General features: G+C 41.0%; 1 protein-coding gene across 1 annotated transcript in view; it reads right to left on the minus strand.

The window, feature by feature from the left end:
• Positions 1–373: 373 nt before the first annotated feature.
• Positions 374–22,093, minus strand: part of LOC124555129 — a 274,513-nt gene continuing 252,793 nt past the window's right edge. Inside the window, exons 9-11 of the mRNA XM_047128941.1 lie at positions 14,469–14,856; positions 2,786–4,072; positions 374–2,603 (exon numbers count right to left, since the gene is read on the minus strand). Of these exons, the coding sequence (XP_046984897.1) occupies positions 4,008–4,072; positions 14,469–14,856 (453 nt within the window). The 3' untranslated portion in view covers positions 374–2,603; positions 2,786–4,007. The remainder of the gene's footprint in view (positions 2,604–2,785; positions 4,073–14,468; positions 14,857–22,093) is intronic.

The raw sequence follows: 22,093 nt of genomic DNA on the forward strand, positions 1-22,093 counted from the left end.
CACAATTTTTCATATGTTTTTCATACATGACACTTTCCTAAAGTAATTTTAATGGAATACGACTGAGGCATTACTCAAGAATTCTACTTTCAGTTTGACCATTGCAGCATATATCTAATTTTTAAAACCTCAAATAATGTAAAGGAAGTTACTTTCTCCTTACAGATGACTTTAAAACTTGATTAACACATGTACATTTGACTTTTACAAAATTTTTGTGATAACATCTTACACATCACTGTTTCCAATAGTATGTCATTAAAATAACACACTTACTACAACACTAAAAATTTGAAGAATAAGTATTATAAAATATTTATGTACTATTTTCTATGCATGTTGCACATCAAGATTCTAAAATATTTATGTACATTTAATTAATTAAAGCGATGATCAGTTACAGAGATTTTAAATATATATTTCTTCATTTTCACAATGATACTTTGCAATTCACAAGTACAGTGGTAATAAAAAGTTCCGTTTCCACATCACTTCAATATTTCTGACATACAAGCAAAAATCATTCAGACTTCCAAGATTCATGTGGACACCTTGCACTGCATCTGTCCACATTATCTACCTGATCCTGCAGGCGAACTATACAAAAGTAAAGCATTATCCAGTTTCCTTTTCTACTGCTATTGCAGAAAATTAATCTATTGTCCATTTCAAATGTGGTAAAAAAACTGCAATAGCAGTTCTTTGTATATGGTGCTAGTTACATTCACTTGCAAACTGTGTAACTGTCACATTTACAGAAAATAAGTGAGAAACACTTGCAACACCCCTACAATTGTTCAAAATCAGACTGATCGAAATTCGTAAGGGAAATTAATCACACACATAACATCTCGATCCTTAAACCATTCTCTGTGATTTTCCTCAATTTCTCTCAGCTGAGCTATTAAAATATTTTCAAAAGTCAATGCTTTCGAAGATGTCTTCACAGGTACAGTACTTCGTTCCAACCCTAAATTTACTAACTCTTTACACTCATCCTGCAGCAATTGTTGTAATTCCCTGGAGACACCCTTCTTCTGCTGTGGGTTGAAAACCTGTCTCTTTCTGAAAATTCTTATCTTGGAACTGGAGCTGAAATGCTTGTATCCAAGATGTTCTTCATTTTCTGATGGTTGTGTTTGTGAAGAACCCTGAAGCATAATGTGATACACATCAGTAAACTGTGTCTTGAGGCTCATTTGTCGATTTAAATGTTTCATAATTTTATTCCTTTGAATTTTTTGTTTTTCTATACAAACTAAACTTTTGGGGTTCCCAGCAACTGTTTTCCGTGTTACCCTATGAGATCTAGCAGAAGTGCAGGTAAATGACACTGATTCTTTGCTCTGACACTGACTACGCAATTTCATTTGGCATTTAGTGTAATAACTTCCATGTTTTGCCCTTCCAATGACATCAACAACTTTATGCATTTTTGGCACATCACCTGAACAAGTGGCACTGCCACTAACAAATGGCGAAACTTTCTCAGCTTCATGGGGAGGCCTACCGTTACCAACTTCATGAGAATTATCTAAATAATCCACACTACTATGAGCAGCTTCATTAATTACTGATGTAAGACTGTACTGGTGAAATGCTTCTACTTTGCCACAATGCTCAATGTGTGTTTGTTGAAGTGAATTGGCAGAATTAAGTTTTAATTCTACACTCTTTCTGTGGACACTTTGAAGTTCATAATGCATACTTAATGAATTCTGAATTTTGTGATTTAAATTAATACTGGTGCTGTTTTCATTAAATACCTGTTCACCTCTCTCACCATGTGTTTGATTATAGAAAGTAGGACACCTTCCCCTTGAAGTTACAGGAACTTCAGCGCACTCTCTAGAATTCATTTCTTGTAAACTACCAACTACATCAAAATGAAAACTATTTCTGACACCACTGCTAACTTTACAGGTGGAGAAATATTTATAAGCTTTAAAAGACTTTGTTTTAAATGGTTTTACATATCATTTTTTACCCCTATTTATCCTATTTGAACATCTAGCACGAAGTTCACGTTTACGAAGAACTTTATAATCACAATTTACTATCTTAAAGAACTGTTTATCACGGATGCTTACACATTCATCTTTCATCAGTTTTTGTACTTCTCTTGATAGCTTTTCCACATTCTTGTTAATTTTAATGGCAGCTGTTTTATGCCTTCTTGGAAACTTGTTCTCAATGGTTTTTAAAGAAGTCTCCACACTTTTTCTTGCACACACTGATGTTGAACTTGGTGTTGATTTGAAAAGAAGTCTCTGTTGACACTGAGCATCTGAGGTTTCCACACAGTTACGATAAGTCTTATTTTCTTGAACAATATATCCAGAATTTGTCCTTGATGTGTTTGCATATGTTACTGAACTATAAACTGGATCACGTAAAGATAATAGGTAAGTGTCATTACTAGACATTAATTTACTTCTGAAACCTCCTTCAACACTGAATGCTTGATCTGGAGCTGCAGTTACTGCATCTCTTTCAGTGACAGTGCTAGTACAGGGCAGGTCTTCAAATTCAGTATTTAGTGAAACATTTCTAATCCTCAGAGGTGTATGCTGCTCATCTGCACATGAGGGACCCTGCTTTATCTGAAAATAAAGTTTTTTTTGTCACTGATTCCAAATAAATACAGAGGCATAAAAAAGTGACAAACTAGATATATGTCACATTATTTAGGTGCATCAAAAACACACACACACACACACACACACACACACACACACACACAACCTAATTATGGAATGTATAAGAAACAAAGTATATCACTTACATTAGATTGCACATCCAATTCTTCACTTTTACATGACACTGATGTGTCCTTCCTGCTACAAATTCCATGAGTTTCATTCAGACTTCTAGTTGTCAACAAAATATTTTTTTTCTTGCACTTGTTTCTGAATTGTTAGCTGTTCTCCAGACGGGTTTACTGATGTGATTTGAATACAAAACTCCACTTCTTTGATGTTTAGGCAACACCTTTCAGACAAAGATGAATAGACATCACCAGGAATAGCAGGATAATTACAGCCAATTGATTCAGATTCCATGAAAGACTTCTGAGTAACTGCTGTACAGATGACTGGCGGACCAGCAGAAAGAGGCAGCAGAGGACGTAAGATTGATGAATGCACTTGGGACTGTGGTGTGCAGGTATCAGAAATAGCCAGTGCAGCTGACTGTGGGATTTTATTCCTAGCAGATGATCGGCATTTCAGTTTTGAAAGATAAACCTGGTTGTCGAGTTTTGGGTGGCAGCACCTTGGGAATCAGTTTTTGTGGAAGGATATATGAAATTAGTGGAGACTGGGTGTATTCACAATCAAGCTGCGAAAGAGTGAACATTAGTATCATATCTTGAAGCGCGAAGATGAAGTGGATTAAATTCCATTGTATGTGCCTCTGGAATATACAATGGAGATAAATCACATTGTGTCAGTTCATTACTCGACACTATTTCCCGAGACAGAGAGAAGTCAGTAGCATCAACTACACTAACATCAGTTTCAGAGCTGAGCATTGTACCTACTGACTGTGGGAAGAAAGGTTCTGGAGAGCTGCATACAGATCCCTCACTTGGGACTAGTTGAAATTCGCAGATGACCCTCTGAATTTTGTGGAAATTGTGTCTCTGGCACAGAAACTGAATTGCTTAACACTGAAAATCCTTCAGACTGTTCAGTCCTCACATGAGTATGCTCCACTAGCTTGTATAATATTTTCTGTACACTCTGAATGTATTTCCACCTCTGCACTTTTTGGTTGACAAAGTAATTGCTTCCCAGCATTATTATGAGCACTTTTCCCGTCTGGACCATAATGAGAATTTAAAGACATCAAATAACTTTCAGTGATGGCTTTTTCTTCAAGTGAAGTTAGATATTTGTCATCAATGAGACTTTCACTGGAAGTGTCTATTTGCATTTCCATATCATGGTTCAAATTTTCCAAATCATTTTTTCTTGGACCAAACATGAATATCCTCACGTCCAAGCTTATGTAAAACCACAGACAGTGGTTTGCAAAGCTGCAACAATTTTCAGGCTCTCAGCAGTCAAACCTGTACAAATACAAAAATATATCAGATAGTTATTATGGAACTAGATGAAAGACAAAACAAAGTCTACTTGCATGCCTTTAATTACAATTTTATATAAACAAATTGCTTCCAGAAAAAACATACTGCTTTCCTGGGGCATTTAACTGCATGTGATCAACAGCACAGTTAGGAGCCCAGATAGTACATACAGGGTGTAATGGGTATAAGTGCAGAATATTTCTATTGGTGACGGAGGATGGCACATTGAGCAATATTACATCAGCATTTACACAATTTGCAGACTAAATAATCTCGAAGTAAATGTGGCAAGAGGACGCCATTAATGCTTATTTCCCCTGGGGCAGTAGGCACAGTGTTGAAGTGAAGAGACAAAATGGTTTGTCTGCACTGACAGGTGTAGTCCACTCAATGGTGCAGTTATGACCATGCAGAAAACATCAGATTGTAAAGCTTGTGACATGTTCGTGGACAAACTATTTGACACAGAGAAAAAACAACCACCCATTACACTCTGTATAAAACTGAACAACACATAAAGAACAGTTAGCACAGAACAGTTAGACAGACAGACTAATATCTTGTTTAAGTAAGGTTTAACTAATTAAAACCTACAGCACTGAACTGGAATGTGTAGATGGAGAAGGTAGCTTCTTTCATACTAATTAAAGCTGTAAAAGTAGAATAAAGAATACATGGAAAGACAGTGAAGAAACAAAAAATCATCCCAAGAACTATATCAAGAAAACACAACCAGACTCCAACAAAAATCAAAATAAAAACAATGACAAAGATTTGTGGAACAGCAGTTGAGATTTTACTGAAGGCAGAGAAGTGAAAAGGGGGAGAACCAAGGCTGAAGGTAAAGTCCCTCAGAAGTTCAAGACAGTTTTGTCAATGAATGTGTGCGTGCACCAGTATTTCTAACTATTGCCATGAGGCATATCTTTCTCACTTATTTATCAGACTCATTGCCATAATGGCAGCCCTGACATAGTGAGGAGAGTTACTGTCGTCGTCATCGTCACCACCACATTATCATCTATAAGTCAATGTCTATTTGTGTGTAAGAAATGCACCTGTAAGGATTGTATATTTTCTGGTTAAAGCCCTCATATGACGCTAGAAGAGCAGCATTCACTTCACAACATAGAGTTTCTCTCAAATCCCAGTCAGGCCGATGTCAGTGTAGGAACTGTGGTGTGCAGTCTATATTTTTCAAGGCTAGAGATGGGTGAACTTATTCATCATTGGGAACTAATTCATTGGAGAGAGGTTCCCTTTTACGGCCTGTTCATTTTAACTCGTTCACTGTTCCTTTTGTTCATCTAATTGAGCAGCGCTGTATGGGTTTTAAACAAGTTAAAATGGGAAACTAGCGGTACTGCACTTGATAATAGTGACCCAGGATCTGAGCAAGGATGGGAGGCTGAGGAGGAATTCAGTTTCTTCATGAATGCTGAAGTAGTTTTGAGAGGATGATGATTATGGATTTAAAAGAACTAAAGTATTTGGTTGTGAGTCAATTCACAGAAAAATGATGTAAAAAGATGTGAAATGAGAAAAAGGAGAACTGTCAGCTCCAGGGTCTGTGATGATGTCATTGCGGTTGAAAATGTATGTGACAGAAACTTTAGCCAGATAGTTAATGTGAGATAAAACACAGTCAGCTAACACAGTAGGTGGTCACTGAAGGATACACTGAGATGAGTCGTCATGATCAGTACAACTAAAATCGTGTGAGAAAAAGCAGACTGTATAGACCAAGAGTGTTAATTAGCTTAAACAGTTAGATAAATAAATACATGAAAGTTTAAAAACGTACAACAGTACAGAGGCAGAAAGCAGCCTGAAGCCGATATGCAGTAAGCACAGTATGATGGCATCTTTGTGAAAAGCCTGAAGAGAAGTATGCTACATCTTGGTGGTCCATTTGATTGCTTTCAGTTTGTTGAGGCTTCTGATTCCAAATTGCACGTTTTAAAATTTCTCTCCCAAGGTTGCTTCTCTAGCTAATTTGTCAGCAAGTTCATTTTCTGAAAGACCTGTATGGTTTGGTGTCCATATGAATGTTAATGTCATTCTGGAGCTCAACTAATAGGTCTTTGACATTAGCGACCAAAATGTTTTTGGAGTAGCTAGAAATCAGGAAGTCCTTTGTGGCAAGAGTTTCAATGTACTATAGTGCCAACGATATGGTGAGCAACTCTTGCAGTATATACACTGCCTGAACTCTGAAGAGAATTCTTCTCATGCCCCCTTGCATGTGCAATAGCAAAACTGATCCAGTTATACAGTTGCATGTCGAATTTGGGTAGTCATGGAGAACTGAATGGAACAGGTATCCCAGAATGGTGGGACCAGCATTTTTCTTAGGGCCACAAAATGAGGTCTACATACGGGGGGGGGGGGGGGGGGGGGGGGGGGGGGGGGGGGGGGCAAAAGGGCGCAGAGTTGAATAGCAAGAATGGGTAAACATCTGACAGATTATGACTGCATAGTTGCCCAAGAATTGTTGGTGCCTGAACCTGCTGGTGGGTCACCAAATTCCACCAGGGGGCTGTCTACATTGCTTGTACAGAAGGCTCCAGCTAACAGCTGCACATCACTGTGGTGGACCGGATCTAATAAGACCAGTACTGATGGTGCTTCCAAACTGCAGGCAACACATTTGTAGTGCAATTGGGATAAAATCACAAAAGAACTGTGTGGTACGTGCCCCAGGTGGTGCTGCTGAGAAATCTCATTCATCCTGTAATTTGCCTTGAGCTGTAGAATATGCAATAACCATATTAACTTACTGTCAAATACCTCAAAATTTGACAGTTTCCATTAAATGCAAGTAACAGGTTATCGAGGTAAAGTTCTGGGCATGGATGCACAGTCCTGAATTGACGAAAGTCCATGATGCAAGTTTTTGTGGGACAATATTTATATCTATGAAATAGGGCCCAATTACGTACTACTTCTATGGCCCCCGGAAGTTGATGCTCAACAGTTCACAATGATGGAGAGCTGTCGCACAGGCTAAGGTTGTCCACATACAGTGACAATGAGACTGTGGGTCTCACTGCTGTCACAATATCATTGACTGCAATGGCAAACAGGGTTACACCAGGAATTGATCCTCCTAGGTACACAAGTTTCTTGCGTATATAAGCTGCTGGTTGTTGAACCTATCCACATCCTGAATCGTCAGATGTATAGGAAATTCTGGATGAAAACTGGTAAAAAGTCCACGAAGCACCACTCATGCAGTGTAGACAGGATTAGATGACTCCCAACTCATATTGTATGCCTTCCGTATAGATCACACAACACAGTGATCAGGTGTTGGTAATGTATGCAAGTATTGCGCACATCAGATTTGAGTTTGTCTACAGTGGACTGAAATGTCCAAAAGTCACTTTGAAATTGCGGTATACATCCTCTCATTTTCAGGCAGCAACACAGTAGTCAATTGCCATTCTTTTGAATAATGTATACAGCTGTTCATTAGAGAGATTGGTCAATAAATAGTAAAAATTTGAGGGTATTTTCCCAGTTCAATGGTAGGAATAATAACACCCCTCCCACTATTAGAAGGGAAACTCCCCTTCCTGTAAAGTATGATTGAAAAACCCTAGGATGTGTTTTATGCTGCCGTTGCTAAGGTATTTAAGCATTTGATTATGGATTTTATTGGGATCAGGCGCTGTCTCCCAAAGGAAGGAAGGAACAGAGGAAGATAAGGGCTTAATGTCCCATCAAGAATGAGGTCATTAGAGACAGAGTGCAAGTTTGGATTGTTTCAACAATAGGGAAGAAAACTTGCCATTCCTTTTCGAAGGAACCATCCCAGCATTTGATTGGAGTACTTTAGACAAATCACGTAAAACTTAAATGAAGATGGCAGGGCATGGATTTGAACAGTCCTCCTCTCAAATGTGAGTCTGGGGTGCTAAGCATGGTGTCACCTTACTCAGTGCTATGCATTGCCATTCTGCTATTGCACAGTGGAACTCCCAGTCATTAAATGTAACATTGTACATTGCCACGAAAAATTCAACCATGAGTTTGGGATCAGTACGGATGTTGCCACTGAAGGAGAAACTATGAACTAGTGTAGACAGTGGGTAGGCTCAAATGCTGCTGAATTTTCCAGTGGGGTGTGGGCTTACATAAATGATACATACTGTTGCCAACACTCCTGCTTTCTCCTCTTGATTAGATGCTATGCCTTTGCTCGAAGTGTCTTGAATGCTGTTAATTGTTCTATTGAGTGGTGGCACTTGTGTTGTTGAAGTGCTCTGCAACATTCTCTGACAAACCTCCACTGCACCGGTGTTCATCAGAGAGAGACTGAAGAATAGGATACTGCTGCTTCCATAGTACACAAAATCATGTCAATAGTACCTTATACCACTCCTTCAATATCCTTCTCTTGCCTGGTTTCAAACGGTGCTTTGGAGGTGAAGGCTTGCCAGTTGGCTTTCTGAAGTAATTACTGTGGTGCAGGAAAATAGTCGCTATACCAGAGGTTGCCTTGGATGGACCACTGGATTAAGAGTGAGATGCTTGGGCTGCAGTCTGTAATATCTATGGCTCGGTATGTTCCATCGACCGTACTAAAATTTGTTGCAGCTCAAGTGTTAATAAGGAAGACTTCTACTGCTAAAATTAACTGCTCTATTACTTGGCCCCTGCTACATGTTGTTTGGCTAGCCTACGGATGATTATGGGCACTGAAATTCCCTCAGTAGGAAGAAGGGTGGTTGCAGCTGTTTCGCTAGCTCCACCAGCTCATGATACGGCGTAGGACTGATTAGGGGTACGCAGATATTACATACTGTTACCTTAACTGAGAACTAGACACTAACAGCCACGGCTTCTAACACAGTGGTTACTGGCACCTGCTCAATGCGTGACAGATGACCTCTTGGCAGTAATGTGATTTGTACAGTACGATTAGTAATTTTTAATACAAGGGAATTGGGTTTTTGAGAACTGTCTCTCCTGAAGTGCTGGAGTTCACCAAGGTGGTAACTGTTACAGTTGCAGTAAAGAAACATCAGATAGTCTCAGAAGGCAGTGAAGGGGAAACAAGAGTATGAATTACTTTGCTGCTCTAAGTTTTGCTCCATATGAATGTGCAGTTTTTCATTGGTGTCCATCGGCTTGACTGCAGAGGAGAGGGAGAGGGAGCAGATCAACCAAAGCAGCAGAATTATATATCAGATTTAACTTTTGATTTGTTCTTCTTGTCTCTGTGAGATTTTGGTTTCCACGAGGACTGTCCTGTCTTGTTTCCTGTGACAGAGAAGGACTGTTCTTTCCTATGACTTGCAGCCTGTGGTCCTCTTGGCCAGCGAGTGGTGGTAGACCACTGGTCTGTTTGGTCCTGAAAGGGGAGCACTCTGCCAGGTGTCCTGTTCCTTAACGATGCTGGAGGAGGATGAATGGGGTGGTTACCACTTATGCTGTGGGTGCGAGAGGTCAAGGGAGCTGGTGTTTCCTCCCCATCTGGAAAATGGGTACTGACACACAGCTAGGGCAAGAAGTTCCTGTCTGAGACCTTGACATTGCAGTAAGTGCGAATTTTGACACAATATTCGTGAAGCCTGATGTCATATCAATTGGGTAGAATTGTTCAAACTTTTTCTTAGCACCTCGATAAAACAGGTTATCAAGAGTTTTATATTACTGGATTCTCTTCTCCTTTTTTGAAATCTGAACATGTCTGTGAATGAGGAGGATGCTGTTTTAAGCAGTTTACACATGTTACGGGTTGTTCACAAGGTCTGCCCATATGAGTTGCCCTGCTGCACGCCCTTACGTAGCCTCCTAAGTACAGCAGGACGACATGTGTCCACACTTATGGAACTGAAAACATCTCATAGGAGGAGGGAAATAAGGCTTAATATCAAACCTATATACCATGACCATAACTTTTTCAGGTAAAGTAGTTTCACTGAGGGCTAGGATGAAAGCTCCAGCGTCCATCTACTATCCTTAGGTCCTCTCCAGATGTGACAAACAAAATGGACTCTGTGCTGCTCTACATTAGCACACAGTTCGTCATCTGTTTGTAGCGCTAGGTCCTGTTGGAAGATGATACCTCAAATCCTGTAGAATTTGTTATGAAGGAAGATGGTAACTGATGTATCCTCGAGCATTCAATGTTTTGATCAACAGCGATCCATTTCTCATCTTTTCTATTGCAGAAACTTCTCTGAATGGATCCCAGTATTTCTGAAGAAAACTGTGTTATTTGTTGCAAAAGCTTCTCTGTCAGTTCCGAAGCACACTAGGAATTGGGTAAAACACCCACGTCAATTTCTCCTTGCCAGACACCAATCCCATGGTATGGCTAAAGACAGAAACAAAATGGCATTGTAAGCCTCTGCAGTAAAACCTTATTTTTTATCCACTGAGACAGCTGGGTTGGCAAGGCCACTGGGATGGGTGAGTCTGATCTGTTTTACTGTGGATCATCTGCCATGATGTCACTCTTGCCAATCAGGGGCTCTTCCCACATGCTCCTCACTGGCACAGCAAAGGCTATGTGGCATAGTAATCATTGCCTGGAGTCCCGGTGCCATAGATTGTACAGGCACCTACTCCTTGGTATACATCGGGGGATTACAGCTCAGACGGCAGCAGTGTGATCCCTCGGAGCTGCAGCCATGGGGTGCATGATGCTGCTTCGCCCCCCCCTCCCCCCCCCCAAAAAAATCACTCACACACACACACACACACACACACACACACACACACACACACACAATGGTTACCATGATGAATTTTGTGTGCAAAGATAAATCCACTCTAATACCAGGTACAGAAGGTAACAGTGCATGGTGGGTAGATTATGCACCACATACGGTGCTATTCCCCAAAGAGCCTGCATTTCTCTGAAATTCAGAAAAATGGATGTCAAACACTAAAATGCGACCATAAGTAATTAAGTAAAAAAGATTGAGGGAAAGATTTTGAAATGAGCTAAAACTGCTGGGTGTTTTAACTGAACATCAGATTTTTCCGAGTGGCCGCATGCAGCTGTACCCTTCTCCCACTGCTTACACCCATGTTTTATAACAATGTTTTAGAATATTGGATAAAAATTAAGGTAGAAATTTTTTAACTTGAAAGTTCATAAAATGTCTATAATTAAAACTATTTCTCATGAAACATACTCCATTGCAATTAAGAATATATAATAATAACAACAGTATGTGTTATATACATAATTAAAAGGTCATCATTTTAAAAATTGAAATATTTGAGTATAATTACACATGCCAAACTCGCGTGGATCAGAAATTTTTTAAGCTCCAGCAAATGAAACTGAGATTAAAATAGGCTCCCAGTAGTCTTGCAGCCCTTAAATGGATAACCAGCTGTATGTCAGAAGCTAAAAAGTGAAAATGGTAAAGGGAACATTTATGAAAATTTTAATGGTCTCAATTGACTTGTTTTCATAGTTTGTCCTGTGTTTATCCTTTTTGAAGGTAATGAACTTGCTGGCATATAAACTCTTTTTTAGGACCACTGAACATAAAAGTGAATAAAGAAGATTTATTTGTTCCCACCATGACAGAGAATCACCAGCCCTTCAGAGCAACATTTCTGAACTGTAGTTGGTGATAGCCATAGCCTTTGAATCTTAATTTTTGTGCTATTTGCCAATTCTTTGTCAAAGATATCCCACAAATTAAAATTTGTTGTTGCGGTAAAAGGTGATGGATGTGCCCTTGAAGGAGAAGTTAGTAAAACACGTTCATTAGCTTTCTCTTGTGCTCTAACTGTACAACTTTATTCACAAGCCCATAACCAGCTGCAAGTATTTTGTATTGTTTGCTTTGAACTCACTCTCTCCCTGTCTCTCTCAATGATGAGCCATGGGTCAAGTAACATCGCTTAGATGCAACTATTCCTACGAGTAACACTTCCCAGTTTTTAAATGTAGGAATGAATTTTAAAAACATTTTCGGTAATGACACAGTTTGCTAGCTGTTCACATCTCTAGTAATTTTATAATAGATCTGAAGAACTGCAGTCAGTTCCCACCACCGGGAGGCAGTGGCTGCGTGTGCATGTGTTTTCTGTTTCTTACAACAGACTCTGTCTGAAAGCTCAAATATTTTAACTTGTTTTTCACTGTGCCTGTCTGCAACTCAACAGCTCCTCAATGTGGTGAGTATAAATCTATCTTTTCTTTATTGTTGTTACTACATCCCAAAATTTTCAGCTGTTAAAATTTCTTATTTGCCATAACCTATTTACATAAAATACGTATTCTATAAGTAGATTTTAATACATGATAAATCTGTACCATTATTTTATGTCCTGGACACAACACTGTACGAAAACATACGTTACCTACTGGTAAAATTTGCACACGTCGACAATGTGAAACAAAATCTATTGAAACTTCTTGTTCCTATCAGATGTGCATTATTGTGCTGTAACCAGATGCAAAATGATGAGCAGACTCTGTTTATTATGTACAAGCAACCCACCCTGACTTTTTACAGGTAGCACTCAAGTGCCTACAGGCGGATGACTTGTCTGGCACAGTGATAATTTTGTTTACAGGCAAGTGCATGGGCATCAAAGTTGCCATGCCACTGTGACCACTGCAGGTGGTGCAGTAGTTCACAGCTCCATCACTGTCACGATCACTGCAAATGCCAATGAAATATGCGACAGATAACATTTGAGCCTCGTGAGAACCTTCCGCCTCCAGTGTCAGTCTGGCCTAAGTATCAAAATCCCTACTGTAGTTCCTGAGATGAGGTTGTAAATACAGGCAGAAAAATGTGCTGGTGGTCTTATATTTGTAAGGTGTATATAAGGAAACATATGCACAGACTTATAGATTAAGCTCATAATAATAATAATAATAATAATAATAATAATACTGTGCGGCACAATGGTCTGGTACAAGTCTTTTGGTTGGATGTCACTTCGGTGACTTGTGTGTCCCTAACCAGTTATCCAACCATGGAAAGGGGATCTACAGTTTAACGCTGCTTCTAAACCACATTTTGTTTCTGGCAAATCACCACATCATTGAGAAGTGAATGCAACGTTAAAAGGCAATGTGAAAAATCAATGGTCTGCCCAGTATTCAATCCCGTGACCTTTCGGTTTCCAGGCATGTCCTTTACTGCTAAACCACCATCATCAATTTCGGGCAAACTTTACTGCTCTTTGGAGTTGTTGTGGCTGTACTGACTCCTACATGGCAATGGCCCAATTTTCACTGTGGTAAGGACTGATTTGTCATCATTCAGGCAATTTCTATGGAATATTTATAAATCATGCTCATGAACCTTCCTAGTGAATCAGTCTATCAGTCAAAACCAGATCAATATACCTATAATAGTTCCTGAGATCAGCCTGAACACACAAAGTGCAGCACAGGACATCAGTTTACATGTATACAGAAGAAGGAAGGAAGGAAGGAAGGAAGGAAGGAAGGAAGATAGATAGATAGATAGAAGATTATGTTCATATTTTGGCAGATAGCCACGCTCAAACTAGTGAAAGATAACAAAATAAATTTGTTAACATAAACAGTGACTGGTTGCTACAATTCTATCATCAGTAACATATACTACATGTATGATCAATCAAACTTCATGTTGCAACCATGCCCCCCACCCTCCTTTTTCCCCTTGTCCCCTTAATGGAGAATAATAATGGAAAACTTGCAAGATCAGTATGCAGTTAATGTAATGTTTTTAATTCACAAATATCCTTATTAATATTTACGGCTTCCTTTTAGAAATATTTTCCTGTTGTTTATATGCTATCTCATCAACAATTAAGCAATCAACTATCTTATTCCAGAACACACTGATTTTCACGGCCTGCTTTGGAATCCAACAGACACAAATGTGCTGCTGAATCCTAAAAGTCAGCTAATGATTTATCTTTGGAAATCTACAAGATAGCCACAGAGAAGAAAAATTTGTCGGTGAAGTACATCACCATAAACACAAGTGACACATGAGAGAAGTAGAAGATCAGTATCCTTTAATTGATATGCATGCAGTTGATGATTTCTGTTGACATTATGATAAAATTCCATGTCTCTGACTTCAAATGGAAGTACCTGTACATGTTTCACACCACCAACACTGAAACAAATATATCAATATGTTAAGTCCTTGGTGGAAAATAAATAATTTACAGAGTACAGGTAATAACTCACCGAATAAATATATCAGTTTCAAAAGTTACTTTAAGATCTGTATGTATGAATATTGTAGCATTACAACAACAGAAACTGCAATGAAACCTTACTGATTGGAAAAGTTATATCACATAGCAATCAGAAATTCTAATGTTAATGCCACTATTAATTATTTATTTTGCAGCTGGAAACAGTAAAATCCACAGAACTACTAACCTGTGTCTGGTACAGGAGGACGACACCTCAGATGTTTCCTAGGGAATTTGTAAATATGGGCCCATGCATTTGTAGATGTTTTATTTCGTTTCCAAGTGGTAGGCCATGGACCATCTGAATGCTTGGCTTCACGCGTTCGTGGAAGAAAGTCCGTATAGTCGACACAATGTCTTTCCACTTTTCCTAGATGAACTTCTGAGGAAACGGTTGATGGTTTTGTTCTCCTGTGTAAAGCTAGTCCAAGAGGAGAAGACACAGGAATGGAGCAGCAACGAGTAAAATTCACGCCAGCAACCTTCCATCTCACATCTTTAGATGTTCTCTTATGTTGTACAGTAGAATCGACTTCTGTATTGTTCTTCAGGCCAAGGTAATCTAGAAATCTGTCCTGTAATATTGATGGATAGTGACAAAAATTAGAAAATATCAACGAAGAAATAACATGCACAACTGTTCTTTTAATTTAAACTTTCAAACAAATGAATTATGAAAAATTAAAGCATAAATAATACGAAATAGAGTTGACTGCACAAAAAAAACTACAGTTTAACATAAATTAACTAACAAACAACTTTCTGGCAGGTTAAAACTGAGCGCCGGACCGAGTCACGAATTCGTCACCTTTGCCTTTCTCAGGCAAGTGCTCAACCAATTGAGCTACCCAAGCATGACTTAAGACCTGTCATCACAGCTTTACTTCTGCAAGGAACCTCATCTCTGGGGGAAAAAAAATTTCTTTGCAATCTGTTCTGCCATAATACACACATAAAAAAAAAAAGAGTTTTGCGTCACTCCGGCTCCCAGAACTCCTGAAGAGAGATGTTGACTATATTGCATCACAGACACATCGGAGGGGGTCTGACAGCTGATCAGTTCCAGTCATTCCACTAGGAAGGAGGTACACGGCTCGTGTTGCCTGTAGTTAAACCAAGCCTAGACAGTAAATAGCACGGTTTGATCGTGTCCATTGTTACTTTGTGCCAGGAATGGCTCTCAACAATGGAAGTGTCCAAGCATCTCGGAATGAACCAAAGCAATGTTTTCCTGGCATGGAGGAGATACAGAGAGACAGGAACTGTTGATGACATGCCTTGCTCAGGCTGCCCAAGGGCTACTACTGCAATGGATGACTGCTACCTACAAATTATGGCTTGGAGGAACCCTGACAGCAATGCCACCACGTTGAATAATGCTTTTTGTGCAGCCACAGGACGTCATGTTATTACTCAAACTGTGCGCTATAGGCTGCATGAAGCGCAACTTCACTCCCAATGTCCATGGCGAGGTCCATCTTTGCAGCCACGACACCATGCAGCATGGTACAGATGGGCCCAACAACATGCCGAATGGACTGCTCAGGATTGGCATCATGTTCTCTTCACCAATGAATGTCGCATATGCCTTCAACCAGACAATTGCCGGAGACGTGTCTAGAGGCAACCCGGTCAGGCTGAACGCCTTAGACAATCTGTCCACTGAATGCAGCAAGGTGGAGGTTCCCTGCGGTTTTGATGTGGCATTATGTGGGGTCGACGTACACTGCTGGTGGTCATGGAAGGCACCGTAATGGCTGTACGATATGGGAATGCCATCCTCCGACTGATAGTGCAACCATATTGGTGAAGCACTCGCCTTCATGGATGACAGTTCGTGCCCCCATCGTGCACATCTTGTGAATGACTTCCTTCAGGATAATGACATAGTTCGACTAGAGTGGCCAGCATGTTCTCCAGATGTGAACCCTATCGAATGCCTGGGATAGATTGAAAATGTTTGCTTATGGATGACATGACACACCAACCACTCTGAGGGGCGTACACCGAATTGCCATTGAGGAGTGGGACAATCTGGACCAACAGTGTCTTGATGAACTTGTGGATAGTATACCATGACGAATACAGGCACGCATCAATGCAAGAGGCTGTGCTACTGGGTATTAAGAGGTACCGGTGTGTACAGCACTCTGGAGAACACCTCTGAAGGTCTCGCTCTATGGATGTGCAATGTGCAATGTGTGGTTTTCATGAGCAATAAAAAGGGCAGAAATGATGCTTATGTTGATCTCTATTCCAATTTTCTGTATAGGTTCCGGAACTTTCGGAACCGAGGTGATGCACAACTCTTTTTGATATGTGTATTTAGATTATACATTACCTTTCAATAATTGCACTTTTTTAAAGCAAAACCGAGAGAGGTGGCGCAGTGGTTAGCACACTGGACTCACATTCAGGAGGACGACGGTTCAATCCCGTCTCCGGCCATCCTGATTTAGGTTTTCCGTGATTTCCCTAAAATCGCTTCAGGCAAATGCCGGGATGGTTCCTTTGAAAGGGCACGGCCAATTTCCTTCCCCATCCGTCCCTAACCCGAGTTTGTGCTCCGTCTCTAATGACCTCGTTGTCGACGGGACGTTAAACACTAATCTCCTCCTCCTCCTTTAAAGCAAATCACTACTGATGCCTCACAAACAGTCCCCGCAGCAAGATTCACCCAAAAGACTTTGACAGTACCTATCTACAATAATATCAATAACGTTAATGGGGGAAAACGTATCTGTCTTTACAAGGCTGCCGGATGCCCAGTTTGGCCCTTTTTGTTTCGTTCAGACATTCTGGGAAAGATTGTGAACTATAAAAGACCCTGTCTAGAATCTTTGCAACTATCATTGCTTCAACCACTGGTAAGCAAAGACATGCTCTTGACAAAAGAGTTTCTCACAAGCTCAGTCAAAAAGCAAACTAATAAGTATATTGTAAAAGTGCAGACATTCTTCTGTCTTTGCAGGTGTGGCTAGTGAGGTATTAACTTTTTGTGCACTTTATTGTGCTGCCTTCTTCTTCTTCTTCTTCTTCTTCTTATTATTATTATTATTCATGTATGGGCCCAATAGGACCATGCAAGTTACAATCAGTCAATGTCACTTTTGGCCTTCCTTTGTGCCCAAATTTGAAACATTGTTTCAGAATGAAGCCTCGGTCTGTTTTATGATTTCCAATCAAATGTCCTTTGAAAATTTTTCCATCTGAAATGTCTGTGTGAGTTACACCGGCTGTTTTAAGATCCTCCTCAATCATAGTGATCCATTTAACTGGAACAGTTTTGGCCTTACTTCTGTTTTTGTAGAATTCTGCTATTTGTTTTGTCAACCTAGGTGTGCCACTCTTTTAATGTGCCCATAAAGTTTAAGTCTTCGTTTACTCATGTCACCACGTACGTCTGTGTATTCTTCTATTTCCTCATTACTTCTCAGCATATAAGTTTCTCCATCAGTAATATTTTCCTAATAATTTTTCTTGCTTTTGAATTTCTTCAATATCCCTCTTTCTATTTAAAATTAAAATTTCTGCTTGATAAAGGTATTCAGGTTTGATTACAGTGCTGTAATGCCTAAGTTCATGGTTTTTTTAAAAATTATTATTACATTTGAGAAAAAAGGTGATTACAGAATACAGACTTTATTGAGAATAATTTGTCAATTACTTCTCAGTTTGGCTTACTTGCAAAGGCATTTAATAGCATAAATTTAAAAATTTTAATAAAAAATTGGTCTTATTTTGTCAAGAACTATGCTCTCTCACAGTTTTTTTTCTTCTCCACAAGATATAACAAATACATTAACAGATTTCCCCAACCGGAGTAAAACTAAATTCAAAATGTGGAAATACAAATGGCATTCCTCAGCATCAAATACTTTGTTTATTTCCCACACAAGTAAACAAACTAGCAATAACATATCATACATTGCCAAGATAAGAGTTTATATATTGTTCTCGTGTTCAAGCCACATCAGGTTTGTATTAAATTTGAGTTTTTGAAGAGCTGCACCATATTCATTGTTAGAGGTCCCTAAAAGAGAATTAAGAGTTTACTTGTTTCCTACCAATACTGTTTTGGCTGAAGATTGGATTTTTTTTTATGGCAGTTATGTATTAAATTTTCTCAGTATGTCATGCTCGAGTTAAAACATGATCTTTTAACAATATTCGTCTCTCTCTCTCTCTCTCTCTCTCTCTCTCTCTCTCTCTCTCTCTCTCTCACACACACACACACACACACACACACACACACACACACACACACACTTTTAAATATGAATGTTGTTCTGTTGTCTTCAGTCTGAAGACTGGTTTGATGCAGCACTCCGCATACTGCTCTGCCCCGCACAATAATCTTCAACTCTGAATAACTACTACAACCCACATCCATTTTAACCTGCTTACTGTACACATCTTTTTGTTTCCTTCTGTAATTTTTACCTTCCACACTTGCCTCAAATACTAAATTGACAATACCCTGGTGTCTCAGAATGGGCCCTATAAACTGACCCCTTCTTTATTTCTTTTCTCCCCAGTTCTATTCAGTAACTCATTATTAGTTAAGTGAGCTAACCATCTAATTTTCAGCATTCTTCTGTACCACCACATTACAAAAGCTTCTATTCTCTTCTTGCCTGCACTGCTTATTGTCCCCGTTTCACTTCTGTGCAAGGCTACACTCCAGATAAATACCTTCAGAAAATACTTCCCAACACTTAAATTTATACTCAACGTTAACAAATTTCCCTTCTTCACAAACTCTTCTTGTCATTGCCAGTCTCCTTTTTATATCCTCTCTATTTCAACCAGCTATTTTGCTGCTGAATAACAAACCTCATCCACTAGCTTTAGTGTTTCATTTCCTAACTGATTCCCTCAGTATTACCTGGTTTAATTTGACTACATTCCATTACCCTTGTTTTGCTTTTGTTAATGTACATCTTATATCCACCTTTGAAGACACTGTCCATTCCATTCAACTGCACTTTCAAGTCCTTTGTTATATCTAGAAGAATTGCTACACCGTCAGAAAATTACGAAGTTTTTATTCCTTCTCCCTGAAATTTAATTCTGTCACAAAATTTGTCTTTGGCTTCCTTCACTGCTTCGTCAATATACAGATTGCATAACATTGTGAACAGGCTGCAATTCTGTCTCACTCCCTTCCTGACCACTGCTTGCCTTTCATGTCCTTTGATCCTTACAACTGCTGCCTGGTTTCTGTACAAGTAGTATACAACATTTTGCTCCAAGTGTTTTTGTTATAACGTCAAGTTTAACATGTATATTTCAGAATGACACAACACATATAAGTCACAGAGTAAGTTGACAAGCAAGACATGTGTACACGTTAGTATTCGAATGAGCACTGAGTCCCCGTCTAGCAGCTGCTGCTCGGCTGGCCGGTTAGGTGGCGCAGCTGCTGCATGGCTGGCAGACAGCGCCGCACGTAGAGGACGCGCGTAATTGCGCGGCGGCGCTTTGATTGATCGGCGGGTCACAACACTTTTCCCCTCTTTGAAATTGTTGCACTGGTCTTGATGGAGGTGTCCGGGAGATGGCTAACGTCCACAGGCGTTCTTTGACTCGCCGTAAAGTCTCGAGGAGGAGGCTTCCCGTACGGACGGAAGTTTCCCCGATGATAACAAGTCGAGATGACAGGAGACGTAGGGGTCGAATCTGCTGGGGCCCCATGCAGCAATCTGCCCGTTGCGTCAAGTCCAGTTGATATGACAGGAGACATGGGAGATGTGTCGGCGTCCGTTGGAGGAGGAGACAAGTAGATTTGCTCTGACAGAGGATGGTCATCCGGTTCCTGCATGGGCACGTCTACTGGTGGCGTCCGTTCTTGTGCTGGCATCGCGATGATGGTGAGAGGGCTGCGTTGTGAGTATTGAGAGATGCCAAGATCCCGAAAGTCACGTAGAGCCAAAGGTGGTGTAGCGGCATTCGAAACAGGCGTTGCTGGCACACGAGGCCGAAGCTGGTCAGAATGACTCACTGCAACACCCGTGTCCGTCTGGATTTCATACAGGCGTCTGCCACGGTGTCTTAAGATGCGGCCCGGGCTCCATTTTGGCCGCCTGCCATATCCCATATCCCCGTACCCAGACGAGGTCGTCAGCGGTGAACCGGCCAAGTGAAGGCACCCGCGGCCATGAGGTGGAAGGCCGCAGAAGATGAAGTAGCGTGCGGGGCTGTCGGCCATGTAAGAGCTCAGCCGGGCTGTGGTCGCCCATGGGGGTGAAACGGTAAGACACCAGAAACTGGAGAAGCACATCATCAGCAGCAGAAGAAGTCAGATGTTTCCGCATCTGAGCCTTAAACGTGCGGACCAGTCGTTCAGCCTCACTGTTGGATTGTGGACGGAACGGCGGGGGGGGGGGGGGGGGGTCCGTGACATGCATAACGCCGTGACGAGCACAAAAATCCGCAAATTCGGAAGAGGCAAATTGCGGACCATTATCAGTAACAAGAGTAGAGGGGAGGCCTTCCAAAGAAAAAATACGGGCAAGAGCACTGGTGGTTGCCGCGGTGGTAGGCGACGTGCAACAGACAATGAAAGGAAAGTTAGAGTAGGCGTCAATTACGAGGAGCCAATAAGTACCTAAAAAGGGTCCCGCAAAGTCAGCATGAATGCACTCCCAGGGCTTCTCAGGCGAAGGCCACGGTGACAAAGATGACTTAGGGGCAACGGCCTGTGACACACAAGGGCCGCAGGCGGCGACCATGTGTGCTATTTCAGAGTCGATGGCAGGCCAGTACACATGACGGCGCGCCAGAGATTTTGTGCGAGACACACCCCAGTGCCCTTGGTGAAGGAGGCGCAAGACCGAAGCACGCAAAGACGCAGGTACCACAAAATGAGGTGAAGCATTGTCAGTGGAGAGGAGGATAACACCATCCCTAGCAGTGAGGCGGTAGCGCAAAGCATAGTAGTTCCGCAACGGATCAGAAGTCTTAGCGGACGGGCGATCTGGCCAACTCTTCTGAATACAGCGTAGAACCCGGGAGAGGGTAGGGTCAGAACCCGTAGCAGCCGCCAGCCTGTCCCCAGTGATGGGGAACCTGTCCACAACCCGCTGATCGGCAACATCCAGGTGGAAACACAAAAGTTCGTCCCTATCGAATGCCTGATCAGGACCCACGGGAAGGCGAGACAGAGCATCAGCATTTGCATGTTGAGCCGTTGGCTGGAAATGAATCTCATAATTGAAACAAGACAAGTAAAGAGCCTAACGCTGGAGGCGGTGTGCAGCCTCGTTGGGAAGTGACGTTGATGGATGAAACAAGGAAACAAGTGGTTTGTGATCCGTAACAAGATGAAATTTTGAGCCATAGAGAAAAACACCAAACTTATGAAGAGCATAAATAATGGCCAAAGCTTCTTTCTCAATTTGAGAATACTTTTGTTGGGCATCCGTGAGCGTTTTGGAGGCATAAGCAATGGGTTGTTCTGAACCGTAAGAAAAACGGTGCGCAAGGACTGCACCGACCCCGTATTGAGAGGTGTCTGTGGCAAGAACAAGATGTTGGCCAGGTCGATAAGTAGCCAGGCACGGGGCCTGTTTCAGCATAGTCTTCAATTTCTGGAAAGCAGCTTCGCATGACGCGGACCAATGAAAAGGCACGTTTTTATGCAACAGGCGATGCAACGGCTGAGCCACCGAAGCCGCAGACGGTAAAAACTTGTGATAGTATGCTATTTTCCCCAAGAAGGCCTGCAGTTCCTTAACAGATGTAGGGCGAGGAAGGGCATCGATCACAACGACAGTTTGCTGAAGCGGACAAATACCATCCCGAGAGAGT

This window comes from Schistocerca americana, chromosome X, assembly GCF_021461395.2.
Source record: "Schistocerca americana isolate TAMUIC-IGC-003095 chromosome X, iqSchAmer2.1, whole genome shotgun sequence".
Lineage (NCBI taxonomy): Eukaryota > Metazoa > Arthropoda > Insecta > Orthoptera > Acrididae > Schistocerca > Schistocerca americana.